Here is a 17231-nt window from a genome sequence, read left to right as displayed (position 1 = left end):
TGACCAGTCGTTTTCGCCGTCATTACCCGGATGTAGTGCCAGAAGACCCGAATAATAACTCGCACGCGCTGAGAGAAGATCTGTCACTGTTATCCGGAAGCGCGCACCCGTCTCACAGCGCGCAAATATTGAGTTCTCTTTCAAGTCTTGTGCTTAAACGGACAAACTCACACAAAAAGTATGCCAACATGTTCATCTTGATGAGAATTCTAGCAGACATAGTCTGAATATGCCTTAAGTGAACTTTATACAGTCGTGAAAGATGACTCATATCCCTCTATTAGGTCTTAAAGGGGCAGTAGCTTTTACTGCTATGTTTAATGTCAAACAAACGATAAGGACATCACTCACTGCTCTTGATTGAATAGCTTTTGTAAGTTTAATAAGGAATAATCTTTAATTTAAAAAGTTAAATATGCAGTTATTTTACATTTGATTACTTTATTACATTTCTGTAGGCTTGTAGACCTGTACATTATTATTTAATGTACACATGAGTGAGGTCAAGTTAAACATTTTACTTTGAATTTTATTTTATACTGTTTGATGTTGCAATGTGCTAAATAAATATTTGCATAATTTGTAATTGATTTATTATTTGAAACTTTAATATTAATTAATGCAATTGCAATGCCTTGATTTTTAGTAAAGTTACTCAGTCATAGCATTAGCCATAAATGCAACGGATAATTGGCATAATTTATTTTAGTGCTTCGGTTTCAGCCAATAATTTTTATTTCGGTGCATCCCTACTGACAGTGTTCTGCTCCGTATGTCGTCAACACGCTTCAGGAGATGCCAAAACTAGTAGTTTCATTGTTGGTACTAAAAACCTAAAACTGGAAGCCATAAAAGACCACGAATCATCCAAATGCCACATCCAGGTAAAAAAAAAAAAAAGAGAGAACATAGAGCCCTACTCATTTAATGAAATGTATATCAGTTCATGGTTTGTGTGCGTATAAGAGTGAAAAAATGTCAGTATTTCATTGAGATTTGAGATTAAATGAACAACTTAAGTATTGTAGAGCTTGTAGTATTAATTTTCACGTGCAGTTACACATTGTCGGTTAAAAACAAGAAAGTGGCTGGTAAAAACATTGAGTGGCTGGTAGATTTTGAAATCCACCAGCCACAGTGGCCGGTGGACAAAAAAGTTAATTTCCATCCCTGGAGTTTGTCCGTTCAAGCGCAAGACTTGAAAGAGAACTCAATATTTGCGCGTTGTGAGACGTGCGCTCTTTTGGACGTGCGCAGCGACAGCTTCTCACACTGCAGAGAGTTCTCATTCGCGTCTTCTGGCGAATATACCCGGGTGAATGACTGGTCATACGGCATGCATTGAACACAGTTTACAAAGAGAGACCGTTTGCCCACGTTTTTCTTTTTTTATCGCTGTTGTAGTGTAGCCTGTCTCTGAGGAGCCAGCACGTGTATCCATCGACAGAACCATACATAAAGCATTTTTTTTCAAATTAACAACCAGTGCCGCCGCTCCCACCACGCGCATCACGCGCTGCGCGTAGTGGAGCAAAACACACACTTCCCATAGCAAAGCGTTATGACAACGACATTTTATTTCAGACTGACAGATACAAGATAAACGTTTTTTCTGCCATTTGTTACTGTTTTGTACACGTTGTTATATTAATTATAATTCAAATTCTGTTTTATTGGCCACAATATATTAATGATGAATGTTGAGAGGGGCACTTTTGAATAATTTTCAAAAAGGGCAGGGGCTCAAACCCACAAAGCCCTCCCCTCTGCAGTGCACTTGCCTGGTGTGTGTAACGTGTCCATGGTCCTGACTCCTGTCACACAATGCGGGGAAATCTCCGACAGGGCTTTAATAGTCTAACCTTACAGTGAATGAGAGTATGAGCCGAAACAAACGCACAGGCCATAGTGTAACATCCGTTAACCATAGTGTAAACATAGATGACGTCACAGGTTTTTCTATAAAAGAAAGAACGTAGCCTTTGTTTGTATGTAGGCCTAGGTAATTCATATATTTATAATACTTACTAAAATATAATTCATATTATTTTATTACTTTTGTATTAGTTGTTTGAAGAGTAAAAAAAGAAATTGGTCGGTCTTAACAACCGGCAAGTCGGTCGGACTAAAATAAAAAAAAAAATGAAAAATCGGTCCTAAATTGACAGGGTCGGTCGGGTTACGGCAAACAAGATTATTTTTAAGGATGGCCTCATCCGATCCACAGGTGTAAGGAATCTGTCCGTAACACAACAAAAATAACATTTCCACCCACTAGAGGGCAGACAAAGCATTAAGACAGAAATAACCAGTTCAACTTGGGTGGTGACCCCGAATAGTCGAAGATTCGATGCATCGATATGCGGAGCCTGATTCGACCACCAATCTCACGGTCGAATCTTCGCGGGTGTTATGAAACGAGGATCATACTATTTTGGCAATATGGGGGTGCTCAATATTTTAAGGACGTGTCGCGGCGCTGAGCTGAGCATCGGTGTGCGACCCCTTTAAGGGCGCTGAGCTTCGCACCGCGCCTTTAAAATTATAACACGTTCAATGAGTGTACACGGTCCGTGGCCACTCAGGAAGTTGTTTAAAATCTTGCCGCACCACAGAGCGCTTTCGTGCAGTCAATTCAAAATTGAGCTTACATGTATATAATGTGCGCGTCAGGTGGCGTTGTGAGATCCAGAGGTGCGAGGCTGAGCTTCGCGTCCTTCACCCCCTTTAGGCACAATCGGCTTAAGAACGTGCATGTAAAAGCACTCAAGTGTTCTTTTCCTCTCTAGGCAGGTTTTTTTTTTTTTTTAGGTTTATTTATCAATATGTTCTTTTATATATTTGTGTGATGTTCTGTATTTCGATCGCGGCTTTAACTTGTTATGAGAAAACGGTTTATTAATGTTTATCCACCACATTAGGCTATTTAAACCTAAATAAGAAAGCCATTGTCTGTTCGTCTGTCAGTTGGCAGGCAGTTTTGGTCACTTTATTAAAAGTTGTTGCTATGTGCAGTGTGTAAAGGAAAATAAAAATAGTTTTACCCTCCCGCTGAAAAGTGTCGTGCCCCTCCCAACCCATTCACATATACATAGATGATTCGACTATTGGTCGACCATAGAGAGATTCGACAATTCTGATTCGAATGTCTAAATCCTTATTCGAGGACAGCCCTAGTTCAACTACATATGTAACATGAGGTCTTTTTAAATGCGATTTCAAACTGAATTTTACAGATGCATTTCAGCCTAGATGCTCTGGCTGCTCAAATCAAATGTCAAATGTTTTTTATTTATTATGTTTTTATCACTCTTAATGCGACGACAAAACTGGTAATGGAAGTGGTAGACGTATACATAATGTTTTCAAATGCTATGTCCAAAGATACCTTTTTTCTTCATTTTTTTGGAAACCAATTCACATTAGTTTTACTTTATCAAAGCAACCCATGCTGACAGTTTTTTTCTGTCTGGAAACAAATCTTATTTCTTATTTGATCTGTCTGCCTGAAAAGATCTTATTTTAAAATAAATATGAATTGCCTGCAGTCTGAACATATTGTGTGCATTTGCATTTGTCCGTGGTTTCATAATTTCTTTCTATTCAGAATAATTTTATTTCGGCTTTTTTGACGTTCCATTAACATTCTAGACTAACACTTTTTGATTTAACCTCTACATGTCTTTTCTTCATTAGTCTGAAAGCATCTAGCTCCAGGTATCATTAATGGTAACCTTCATAATACCACCTATTCAGAATAACAAGGAGACTTTTTGTAAAAGGTTTTAGAATGATCTTCTATTTTAAAGTAATAATAGTAGATGGCACAACTTCCCTGTGTTCATTAGAACATTCCCCTCTGTTGTTGCTGAGCAAAAACTGGAACACAGATGTGTCAGTGAGCGCTCAGAATTTAGGCCAGTTTAAAAATATGCCACTGTCCGTGTGAGAGCTCTTCCTTGGTCTCTTTCTCTGCTCTTCTCTGTCTCTGTGTGCATTTCCTTTTGTCTTTTCTGTCTATTTCTCAGTCTACTTACTTTCTATTTGTTCATTTTATTTTGTATCAGCATATTTGCTTGCACCTCTGTTCATTCACACACCTTGTCTCTCCATTAAGGTGGTCAGTAAACTGGTTCAAATTCGTGAATACATTGGAAAGGCCACATCCATGAGAGACGACCTGGTGGAAAAGAACGATGTGCCTGCAAACGTGGAGCGTCTTTCCCTCCTCATCACCCACTTGAAAGAACAGGAGAAGTCTTATCTACGTTTTCTTCAGAAGATGCTGGTCAGTATTTCCCTCTCCAGTTTTTAGGAAGTAGTAATTGTTTTATTCACTTTAATAAGAGACAAATTTATTTCAATGCAAGAAAAATTGGCCAATTAAAAAATATTGCTTTTTAAAGTATAAACTTTATTTGTGAATGTAAGACTGAAAAAACTAGTATATGCCGAAATGTCTGAATGAAGAACAAGGACTCTCTGAGAAAATAAAGGAAATTAGCATCTGAGCTTATTCATAGAGTTAGAGTCTCTGTCCGAGACGACATCACACTGAGTGAATCATCTATGAATGACTCTAATTTACATGCCTTTCCTTTCACATGAAACTTCCCCCAAACTACTGCTCCCACAAACTTGAGATCACCTGAAATGCACCAGAAATCTCTTTGTTACAATGTCAATCCTCACAATGCAGTATTATATGTGTTTGATATCATTTGAAATGTCTCAGTGCGACTGGTACAAATATCTCAACTCCACAGAAGTTAACCAAAAGATAATCAATGTTTTAAGGGTTTAAAGATATCTTTCCTTGGTGTATGGTGGGTGTGGCTTTCAGCCATTTGACCTCTCTTCTAATCAAGTCTATAGAACTTGATCAATGCAAATTCCTATTGTGATGGGTATGTATCTGGTTCTGGGTATTTAAGGAAATGTTGCAAAGAGCTCAAGGCTTGACACTTTAAACCGGTCAGCCCGTAATGCTGGATGTCTCAAGATAACCAGCATTATGTAGTTTTCAGAAGTCAGGTATACATTTCATTCTTTACTTCAGAGTATTTGATGTTATATATGGATTACCTTTGAATTGACTATGTAATTGGCTTTATACATTTACCTGACTGTTAAATAAATTGTTATACTTTTGATTGATTCTGACTTGCTCTGGAATTATTCAGGTTGGGTAAAATTTCAACAAAGGGTTAAACGGAATAATTAAATGTGTACTTAAACTATTAAAAATGAATGACCAAATAACCAATTGGCATTCTAACCTAAATTCTAAATTATAATTAAATGGAGTCAGATAACGAGGAATTGGAATAATCCCCTTTTCCCCGCTGAAAAGAAGAACGCGCAGCGAACTTCACCCGCCGATCGTTAGCCTCCATTGGGACGATTTGGGCGGCCTTACAGTGAATCAAAAGTATATTATTTGCTAAACTAAAATATTGTTAAAGGAATTGCATCCACTGCTTAAATATCCAAAATAGGGCTGTCAAAGTTAACTCTTGTGATTTTGTTTAATGGTGTGATTTCTTAACAACCCTATTTGAGTAATTTGTCAGGTATAGAGGCATTTAATTTGTGGTATTCCAAAAGAAATGTAAAGACATCACTTAAAATGGTTATTGAAGCTCAACAAGTATGAACTATTAACCATGAGTGAAACGGCTTCATATGTATGTGCGCATAACTAAGGCCACCAGAGCACTGCAACAGCAAATTAGCAAAATCAGGATTAAGCCCATAAAGTATAGGGAACATTGCAGATTTGCATAGTTGAGTTGAGTGTTTGCATTTCCTGGGCATTCTGACAATTGGGCATTTTAATGTTTTAAAGCTGCATTATTCATTTAGTATATGCTTTTATCTGAAGTGACTTAACTATGACAAATGACTAATAAAAGCAGAAGGATGCATAGTTGAATATTGTTTTCTGTCCTTTGATATCTTATAAGAGGAGAAAGGATGTTGGATTGTTGTGAGGAAGAGTACAGGGCAATTCAAAGTAGTACAGAGCACTGTTGCAAAAAATTTGCCTTGTGCCTTTATATACATTATTAATGTCACAATACCAAAATGATGACTTAAATATATCAATACTACTACAGAGTCTTTACCATGACAAACACCTAAAGCCATGGGAAATGTATTTAATGGGAGATGACCCATGGAGTTTATAATTCATTATTTTATTTAATAATTTAAAAAAAATATTGAAATCTTTCACTTCACCAGCATGTGTCTGTCCTGGTTTTTGAGCGTTTCCTTCCCTTAAAAAAATACATGCCAGTGCCACTGCACAGGCCTATGGTGAGCAACTACCAGTCTATGATACTGCTGAGCCTACATCTTTGCAACATTGGTAAGTAATTTTAGAGAATAAAGCCAAGTAAAACAATTATTATTTACATAAATTGCCATTAAACTTGGACGATGAACGTTAACTTGTCATAATAAATCACACTTATTTGACTTGTATTTGAGAGCATGAGCTAAAGGTGGGAAATATAATAATAATAAGAACTTGCTACATTTTCTCTGCACTCAAAGCGCTTTACGTGGAAGGGGAATCTCCTCAACCACCACCAATGTTCAGCATTCACCTGGATGATGTGACTGCAGCCATATTGTGCTTGTTTTTTTAGATGTAGCTTTGATGCCAAGATGTCAGATGAGAGTAAAAAAAAAAAAAAATGGCAGTGCAAACACAGCCATAGAACATCAGTAGAGAAATGCATATATTTCATCATAACATTGTAATATACATCATATACATAATTCCCCTGCTGTATTGCTAAATCTACCCAATTTTTTATATAAACAGAAAAATAATAGTGAATAGTTAATGATATGCTAAAGCCTGCCAGTACTGTTGACATTATTGGTTACAAGGTAGTTTGTGATGTGAGGAAAAAAAGTGTTTTCAAACCATCTTTGTTTCACTGCAGTTCACTGCTATAAAAGAGACAAACAACATTTAAAACATGTTGCATTGGCAGATTTTTCTCTTTTTCCTTTGTTGTTTGATTAACATTATCAATATAGACAGCATCAGATCTGAATTTAAGGCTGCGTGCTGTATGAGAGGCGTATTTCTGTGCGTGTGCTTCTGTTGTGTGAGCACGATTACTGCATTGAATTCTTTTCCTGAGGCTTGCAATGCACTCTAATAACTCTTTTAAATATCAAGTATGTTCAAGCTGGGTGGAAATTACTGATGCATCAATTATCAATTTTCATTGCAGATTCTGTTTTTTTTTTTTAAAGTATTTGTTTTAAAACAATTCTTTTTTTTTTTGCTGATACCGGTTGTTGATGATTTTTGTTTGTTTGTTTTTTTGTGTTTTTTTTAAGCAAATGTATTTTTTGTTTGTTTGCTCTATAACTGGTTGGCCAGCCTGTGAACAGCACAAAACTGGTCTGCAGTCTGCCAATTACCTGAATCATACCAAAGATATGCAGTGTTAAGGCCCTGATATACGCACAAAAAAGTTATTTTTCTTTTGTTGCTTAGTGGTAAATCTAAGTTTGAAATGTGTGATTACAATACACTAAGTGCGAACATCTGATGCCACCCACACTGCTAAGAGCAGGGTTTAGATGAATGTGTAAATGTGCTGCATGCTATGCTTTCAGTAACAAAATAACCACAATAAAATGGAAAAAACAGCAAAGAATTTTTTAAAGAAAGCATAAGAAATGTAACTGATCATTGCAACATAAATATGTTTGCAGGAAATCTGCAATCCGGCAGTTAAGTCATGTTAAATTGTATAGCACTTTATGCAATAGATAGCTTAAAATCAAACAGCTTTACTGTTAAACATGAAAACTTATGTCAGTGTAATTTTTATCAGAAGCAGAACTTCATTTTCTACTATAAAGCAGCTCTTCATTGTGTTCATATTTTCACTTGTGGACATCTGACGTCAGCAAAATTAACTGGAAAAGATTTCCATGAGAAAGGTGGACCCTAACTGCACACCTACCTATTACGTAATCTCCATGGGCCAATGGTAGTGTACTAATGGTGGTAGTGTTTACCAGCCATAGCAAACTTTTCCATAAAGTTTGCTTTAGCAAGCTGTTTCAAACTACCAAAACAAACTCCAAACAAACTTTGTTTGATGTCAAATCAGTTTGTTCTTTGATTTAGCTTCTAGTATACGGGGCCTTTAGGCTTTGTTCTTAGTGGCACAGGCTTGTTTAATGTAGAGCCCAAATCTAGGGCAACATGATGTCTGTCTTTCCCTCAGCTTGTTTTTGCTCTTCAGTGTGACCTCGCTTGCAGTAGCTGCATATGTTAATGTTAGTGTAAAGCACAATGAAAAAAGCCTTATTTCTTAATCCTTTCTATTGAGCAGTTGCCTTTGTCCGATTCAGGTTACATCTGTGTATAAATACTCAAATGTAGCAGTATTAGCAAGTGTCTGCAACTTCTAAATTGGGTCTGTTCTGAGCCCTGCCCCTCCTCCCTACGCTCTACAGGCGAGGGAAAATGAGGATGATGATGATGATGAAGGTGCCACGGTGGACTCTGCAGTGGGTTCAGGCTCGGTAGCCGAGAGCACGTCTCTGAACTTGGAGCCGCGTTCTGAAGCCTCCAGTGCCACTGTGAGTACTCACAAAGACCCTTTCTCTCCTCTTGATGCCTGAACTGAACATTGATAAGGATGGTACTGGGCATGCAAGGTGGAATTTAGAGCTTATGTTTTGTAAGCAAAGGTAGCTAGAATTACTGCTTCCTCTGAACAGACATGAGCTGTGTTTTATTTATTTAGCTTGTTTTACCTGTTCTTCTAGTTTACCCGTTTTTCTTTGAATGTTAAGCAAGTTGGTGTAGTGTCTTATTGAATTAACTTTTTGCTGGAATTGATTGTGTTGTTGTTTGAATTAATGGCTAATTGTAACATTTATGTAACAGCATGACTTGAATGTACATATGACCAAGATAAGTGATGGGGATATATTTTGTTGAGATATAGCAGCTAGCAGGAAGACATTTGATGCTGACTCATTTCCATGAAACTGCTTAATGGTTTTTGAAGCATATGCAACTCAACAGGTTCTGTCTTCTAGTTGATGCCCTTCTCCTTACTTTTTATTCTTCTGTTAGTTGATTCCATTCTTAAATGCTTATTGGCTACTGGCTTGTCATCAGAAGGTAGTGGAAAATCTAATAATGTGTTCAGGAACATAAGTCTACCTATGGAGTTAACCTGAGGATAAAGCAACGAAAAGGGAGCTTAAATTGTCTGAGACCAACTATTTTGGATTTTAGGGCTTTTAGAGAACAGCTAAGTCTGTACCGCTGAGTCTGTACCGAAATGTACAGCTACATTTGTCTTTAAATGGTGTGATGTGATTGTGCATTACAGGCTCAACAGTAGGGATATTTCATGCTAACATGGTCAGGCCAGTAGTTCAGATGGTTCTCTTGGCACAAGTTAATAAAATAAAATGTTTTATTTAAGCAAATCTTTCAATTTAAAAGCTTGAAACTAAATTCGCTATAACTGGATGGCCCGTTTTTGTTGCAAAACGATGATCCTTGTGCATAAAAAATCAGAAGTCATCTCAAATTTGATGTATCATCATATGTTAGTAAATGTTACCTTTTGTAAGCGCTTTGAATAGTGATCGACCGATATATCGGATTCCCGATATTTAAGCATTTTCCCATAATCCAGTAGCCTGACATGGTCATACTCAATTCTAATCAGAATATGAGTCTGAAACTGCTCCATTGGGCTGTGATTATGAGGCGTGTTTCAACCGAACTAGGAAAGACATCAATTGGACAGACCTACAACCAATCAGAGCAACGAAGGGACGCATAACGTTACTTGTCAAATGTCAACAGAGCTCAACTGCACTATGATGCCAAGTCTGCGTTTTTTCCACGGGTTCTTTTCTATGTCTGCGGGTTGAAGTGACTATTATGTGATATATAGACCCTGGAGTGCGAATCTTAGCACGCAACCTTGCCAAAATAACACACATTTTACCCCCCAAACGCCATTTTTTCACCGGAGAACCCCACTAGTAGTTGCCACGTTTTGTTGTAAAGACTTGGCAACCCTGTCTGCACGCGCGCTGAAATCAGGCTGGAATACACGATCTTTGCCAGTGTTGTAAAATAATTTAATGATACACAGAGTACTTACCCAACATGATCATCATTTCTGAGAGAAATTGTGGTGGTGAATGCAGATACAAACAAGCTCTCCATTTAGTATTCAAACAAATATAATCCAAGCCCCTTTGATGACGTGCATGATTACGTTACTGTTTATCATCTGTCCGTCATCGTCTAAAGCCCGCCCTTGATGATTTCATTGGTCCGAACAGTTTCTGTTCGGGGATAATTACTCCTCTATGGAGCAAGGCCAGACCGAATTGCCCGACCTAAAATTTTTGTGGGTGGGGCTAAGTTCGGCTGGCTTCCTTGCTAATAATCCAGTAACGGTTCTGTAATATCGGATTTCCCGATAAATGGCGCCATCTTGTGGACGTTTTGATAATTGCATACATACATCTGAGGGGAGATGAGTCAACAGTGGTGTTCAAAGGTAAAATAACTTGCATCCCTTAAAGGTGGGGTAAGTGCTATCTGATAACCGTTGTGGATATTTCAAATCACCAAAACAAACATGCCCATACCCCCAAAAAGGGTCTCGGTGCTATTTTGATAGCTCCGCCCCACACATACGTAACCCAGGCAACGACTACGGCAGAATCTCTGTATCTAATCCAGGTCGAATATTCAATGACAAAGTCATCCCTTCTATCACAAAAACACAAACCACTCTCATGAACAACTAGATGGTTCACGAGCCAACAGTCCAACTAACGAACATATTACAATTATGACAAGATTATAGTTATTATAGCAATCACAAAACACAAACCGTTCCCATGAACAACTTGATAAGTATACAAGCTCGATAGTCCACAGGGTCCCCGCAGAGTCTTAAAAAGTGTAAAATTTCAAAATCAAAATATAAGGCCTTAAAAAGTCTTAAATAATGTTAAACAGGTCTTAATTTTCCTACGTCCATGTAACGCTACCTCATTGAAATGCTCTCGCCTCCCTCAGCACGCACGCACGTGTGTGTGTGTGTGTGTTAGTTCCGTGGTGTTTGTAGTTCTTTCTTTCGCTAGACCAACTATTGTTCTCTCTATTACAACTTCAAATTAGACAAGCATGCCACTTATATTGCAGCCAATCAGCTTTCGTGTTATTGGCATGAGCCTCTTTCTGATTGTACCCCACAGACGCATAAAACGGATTTTATTCTTCAGCTGAGTCTGACGGTTGTTGCAGTTCCGCGATCGTGAACGCGAATCTTTCTCACCATCTTGCTTAATGACCGTATAATATACCCGATTGCACTAAATAGATTTATTAACGGTGACGTAAACTCCAAACTCCGATGTCAGGCTCCGTGTGTTTGCTGTCTTTGCAGCTTGCGCGAGTGTATTGAATGTGTTATTTCTAGGCTCATTAGCCTAACGTTACTCTTGAATGATCAAATATACACATTATGCATATGTCTATATCCTGATTTGAGTTAAAAAGTTTGGGACGTGTCAGTAAGTTCTGGATCTGCGCATCAGTAAGTTCTATCAAACTAATATTTACATTTACATTTATACATTTATGCATTTGGCAAATGCTTTTATCCAAAGCGACTTACATTGCATTCAAGGTACACATTTTTACATCTTGCTCTCCCTGGGAATCGAACCCATGACCGTTGCGTTGCTAGCGCAAAAAGTTTTCAAGTAATTACGCAATCAAGTAATCGGTCAGTAATAAAATATATACTTATAAACATATACTAAAATATACTATATAAACTATAATATACTAATATATACTATAATATATACTAAACATATGCTAATATATAAAATATATACTAATATAGCTTAGGAACTTAAAGGAACACTTTTTTAGACATAGGGCCACTTTGCTACATTTAGATATGTGGGGAAATGCATTTTAAGCTAAGCTAGCTACCCTGCCAAACTAAAACAATGCATGCACTGAGACAAATGGATTTGCCCACATATCTAAATGTCTAAAGAAGTTAAATAACCCCTATTTCTAAAAACTGTGTTCCTCTTTGTAGATATGCATCTTTGTTGTATTTATTTGTCCTATTGTCATTTGTTTATAAGTATATATTTTATTACTGACCGATTACTTGATTACATAATTACTTGAATACTTTTTACTTATATTAAGCAATTATTGCTGTGGTTTACTTTTAAGATGTTGGTCATATTTCCCACCCCAAGCGATCGTGTTATTAAAGATAGATAGCACACCACTGAACCAGCCTTTTTTGTTTTTGTAATACCAAACAAGATTCATGCATTTTGTCAGTTTTATTGCCATGTGTGACTATTGTGCATCTAACATAATAATATGGTTAATGTTGCATCCTAATTATAAAAAATAAATAAAAATGTTTGCAAATTTATGGAAGTGACCACCACAAAATAAAAACTAATTTTGGTCAAACATTTTTTATATATACAGTCCCTGACAAAAATCTTGTCGCTTATCTATTTTCTAGAAATACCTGATATTAACCTGACTTTTAATTAATTCATTGGTGTTTGAAATAGCTCATATGAAAAGCTAAAACCCTCCCAAATGATGTTTAATGCACTGAAATAAATAATTTTCATAGAAAAAATATTTTATCATTTAATCAAGACAGAAAGGTCAAATTTTGGCAAGACAAAAGTTTTTTCGCTTATACAGAAATTGAACAAATTTACTGCAAATACAAAAATATGTCAGCAAATTAAGTTGTGGTGCTGTGAGATCCAAATTTAATATCTTGTATGACTTCCATGAGCTTGAAGGACTGCATCCATGCGGTTTGGCAAGGATTAATACAATTTATTGATGAAGTCATCAGGAATAGCTAAGAAAGCAGTCTTGCATGCCTCCCAGAGTTCATCAATATTCTTTGGTTTTGTCTTCCATGCATCCTCTTTCATCCTACCCCACATATGCTCAATGATGTTCATGTCTGGTGACTGAGCTGGCCAATCATGGAGCATCTTGATCTTCTTCGCCTTGAGGAACTTTGATGTGGAGATGGAAGTATGCGATGGAGCACCGTCCTGCAGAATTTGCTGCAGAATTTGGCCTCTTTTATCTGATTCGACCATGGAGGCCATTCAACAATCTGACTGACTGTTCAACAATCCAACAAACTGTTCTGGTTGACACAGGGACTTCAGGTGACCAGGTCTCGTGGAGCTCTGCTGCAGTGGAAAATGGGCTGGCCTTGGATTTTCGAGCCAACAAACGGTCCTCTCGAGCAGTTGTCTTGCGGGGTCTGCCTGACCTGAGCTTGTCAAAAACGTCTCCAGTCTCTTCAAATCTTTTTTTTATCCTCTGTACTTGACGCTGAGACACATTGAAGGTGTCTGCCACATCAGCAGTGGCTCTGGTCTTCAGCCTCTTGATAATCAAAACTTTAGTCTCAGGGTGAATCTTAGGCATGTTTGCAGAGGTCTATTTGCAGTTGATGTGAAGGTCTAGCGTACTGGGGTTCTTTTTATACACACTTAAGACCTAATTGATCCATTATTAGTCACAAGTGAAGCTCATATGACAAGGTGACAACACTTATGTCTTTGCAAAAATTGACTCAATGAGCTTTACCAAGCTGTGAATATTAGAATACTTTTTGAAAGTTTAGTTTTTCACTGAAACATTATCACAAAAGCTGGTGGGATTAAAATGAGCCATTTCTTGTAAAAAAAAATCTTGATTAGAAATATATTTCAGCGGCACTTTAGGTCAATTTGTACACAAGCGACAAGACTTTTGTCAGGGACTGTATATATATATATATATATATATATATATATATATATATTAGGGCTGGACAATAATTCAATATCAATATATATCGCGATATAATTTTTTTCAATAACGGTGATATGATTTTTAAACACATTTCCGATATTTCGATATATACATTACAGCATTCCTCACGGACTGATGTTCAGGGCGCAGCCGTCAGAGAGAGCAGAACATGATTGGCTACTTGCGCGATTACGTACACCACAGTGCTCAGCAGTAGTAGGCTGATAGATCCAACGCGGCAAGTTTTAGCTACAAAGTTTCCCTGACCGGCCGCAACACAAATGTGACTGAACGAACTTCCACAAGTAAGGAGAAAGAAATAGTTGATAAGAGAAGAAAGACTAACGTTAATTCAGTGGGGTGGAAGTGGTTCGGCGTGTCCCCCGCACTTTTAATAAAGTGTATTTTCATCCCCCGCACATTTACTGGGTCTCACCGGTCCTAGTCGACCCGCTCCGAGCGGGATTCGAAACGGCATTACCTGGAGCGAGAGCGGGCAAGTTAACAGGGACGCTATAGACCGCTTTCTCTAACCTCGGTTGATTGCGTGCTTCTTGAGGTCACGGGCAAGTGTAGCCTATACATAGAAACCAACGTGAATACATCAAGATTTAATTTCAGAGACAAAAAATAATCTATGCATGACCTGTCATTTTATTCTTATCTAAATATGAGGAGGGCGCTCTCACAGAAATCCAAAAGCGGATTCGTAGAAACTTACTGTCGCGCTGGAGCTGCAGCTGAAGGAAAACAATCGTTATGAGCTGAAAGGTGACGACGACAGTCAGACGATTGCGACAATATATGAAAGCAATGAAGGAGCATCATGAGCAACAAAACTGTTTTCAACACTGATAATAATCATAAATGTTTGTTGAGCATCAAATCCTAATATGAGAATGATGAGTGACACTGAAGACTGGAGTAATGATGATAAATTCAGCTTTGATCACAGAAATAAATGACACTTTACTATATATTCACGTAGTGAACAGATGATGTAGATCAGAATAATATTTCACTGTATTATGTTGTTTACTGCATTTTTAATTAAATAACTGCAGCATTAAATATATGCTATAGTTTTGCATAAATGGAAAATAGAGCGCTATGAATTGTTCTTCACTGAAATTTAAAACTTAAAAGAAAATGCTCAATAAACTGCGTCTGCGGCATAGGAGCACTGTACGCTGTGAAGCAGATCCACCATCTGAAGCAGATCCATCCGCTGAATATTCTGAGTCTAAGAGTTCTAAAAGCACTTTTGTTTAATCTATATTAAGAATAATATAATCAGCCTATATTATAGTTTAAACTTAAAGATATTAATATTAATAAAGTGAGAGTCTTATGTATATTTGCTGTTGATTTCACATTTCTTTTTCATATAAAGGCTAAATACAAATAAAAGGTGAACATTAATTTATTTGTTCTGGTTTAATTTCTAAAAAATTATATAGTTTTATAGGAGGACTATTCATAGACTTGGCAAATACATTTTTCAGAAGTTTGAAGGTACAGACATCCTGTGTGGCAGTTCTTAGTAGTTTTTTCTAAAGCTTTTATATAATTCATATCGATATCGGAATTATATCGTATCGACCGAAATTAAGAAAAATATCGTGATATGAATTTTGGCCATATCGTCCAGCCCTAATATATATATATATATATATATATATATATATATATATATATATATATATATATATATATATATATATATATATATATATATATATATATATATATATATATATATATATATATATATAAATGTACTTTGTTCTATTTAAATAAATTAAATAATATAAGTTTAAGTAATTGAGTGATTCTGCATTTCCTATGCATGTTTTTTCTATTGCTTGATATAGGTCTTAAATTTTATTCATAATGAATGGTCTTAAAAAGGTCTTAAAAAGTCTTAAATATGACTTGGTGAAACCTGCAGATAACCTGAGTCCAGCTAAAAGCATATTACAATTATGAGCGGATGGGTTATATAGATGAAAAGAGGAAACAAACATATATTAGGAGAATAGTATTTTACCTGTCTGACAAATTTTGTGAACTGACGCTTGAAACCTTGAAACGGTGCGGGGATTTAGATGCTCCATACGGTGTGGAAATGAACGGGTCTTTATCATCGCTGAAGTGAGCCATAATACAATTGCAAATGGACAAACAAGCAAACATGACACGCAAGCATATTCAAGCAAAAGCCAGCATATTAGTTCTTTCTTGGCTAATGTCTGTCCTGTGTGACTTGTGTGTTTTGAATAATGACGTGCTGAGCCTCTCTTTTCACCTCTCTTTTCACTGAGCCTCTCTTTTCACCATAGACACGCCCCTTACCTGCTGATTGGCTACAAGTTTATTCCACTCGGCCCAAGTCCTTTTTCTAAAGCGGTTTTGAAAAAACACTTACCCCACCTTTAAGTCATTATATTTCAACTGCTTTGAAATGCATGCTGTTCACGAAAACACTGTTAAGTCATTTACAGTTACTGTATGAATAAAACGTTATATAACACAGCACTTACATTGCTTGTTAGGGCTGTAACGATACACCAAACCCACGATTCGGTTTGTATCACGATTTTTGACCCACGGTACGATACAAACCTCGATATGGGGGGGACAAAACAGTTTTATTCTGTACAGTATTCTGTAGCCTATTTTGCCGTCAATACCATATATCTGTATGGTCAATAGGCTACTGCCGATGTTTTCTTTGCGGTACCAATAGGCAATATATATTTAACATAAAGTATAGGGCCTCCTGTACATCAATACCAACAGAAGCGGCGCGTCAGACACGCTTTTGGTGTGCAAAGAAAGAGAAAACGCCACGCAGCCGCCCCGCGGATGACATGCAACAGAAACGCCACGCTCACACCACGTTGCCAGCCGGTTGGGGAAGTTTCTTGAAACACTTACGGCAAATTGTGTGGGTCTTGTCAACTACACGATTGCCATCCTTGTTCTCCACTGGGTAGCTGAAATGTTGCCATACTGCTGACTTAAAAGTTGGACCTGGACAGGAAGGATAATTCTGGGAGTTGGAAGAGGTGTGTCGCGATTCTGCCTCCTCACATCGCGATACAGGTTCGTGGACCTGCGTATTGCGATTTCGATTTCATATCGCATATCGTTACAGCCCTATTGCTTGTACATGGCGAATCAGGTTGTATCCACACTTTTTAAAAGCATAAATCTGTATTCAGATTTCAGAAGAATCTTTTGTGACATTTGTAATATGCCTGAAATGCTGAGTTGGTCTGGTCTGTCAGTTGATCTGGTATTCGCTACTGTAATT

General features: G+C 37.2%; 1 protein-coding gene across 7 annotated transcripts in view; it reads left to right on the top strand.

Annotated features, from left to right (window-relative positions):
- Window positions 1-17231, top strand: part of pcm1 (pericentriolar material 1) — a 60386-nt gene that overhangs the window by 15974 nt on the left and 27181 nt on the right. For 5 of the 7 annotated variants that reach the window (XM_067441900.1, XM_067441901.1, XM_067441903.1 and 2 more), the window contains exons 5-6: window positions 4118-4288; window positions 8500-8625. In XM_067441900.1, coding sequence (XP_067298001.1) covers window positions 4118-4288; window positions 8500-8625 — 297 coding nt within the window. The remainder of the gene's footprint in view (window positions 1-4117; window positions 4289-8499; window positions 8626-17231) is intronic. The other 2 variants (XM_067441904.1, XM_067441902.1) reach the window with 1 other exon arrangement.

The sequence above is a fragment of the Pseudorasbora parva genome, chromosome 4 (genome assembly GCF_024679245.1).
Source record: "Pseudorasbora parva isolate DD20220531a chromosome 4, ASM2467924v1, whole genome shotgun sequence".
In the NCBI taxonomy this organism is placed as follows: Eukaryota; Metazoa; Chordata; class Actinopteri; order Cypriniformes; family Gobionidae; genus Pseudorasbora; species Pseudorasbora parva.
The sequence above is the reverse complement of the archived record's forward strand: the minus strand, read 5'-3'. Positions and strand labels throughout refer to the sequence as shown.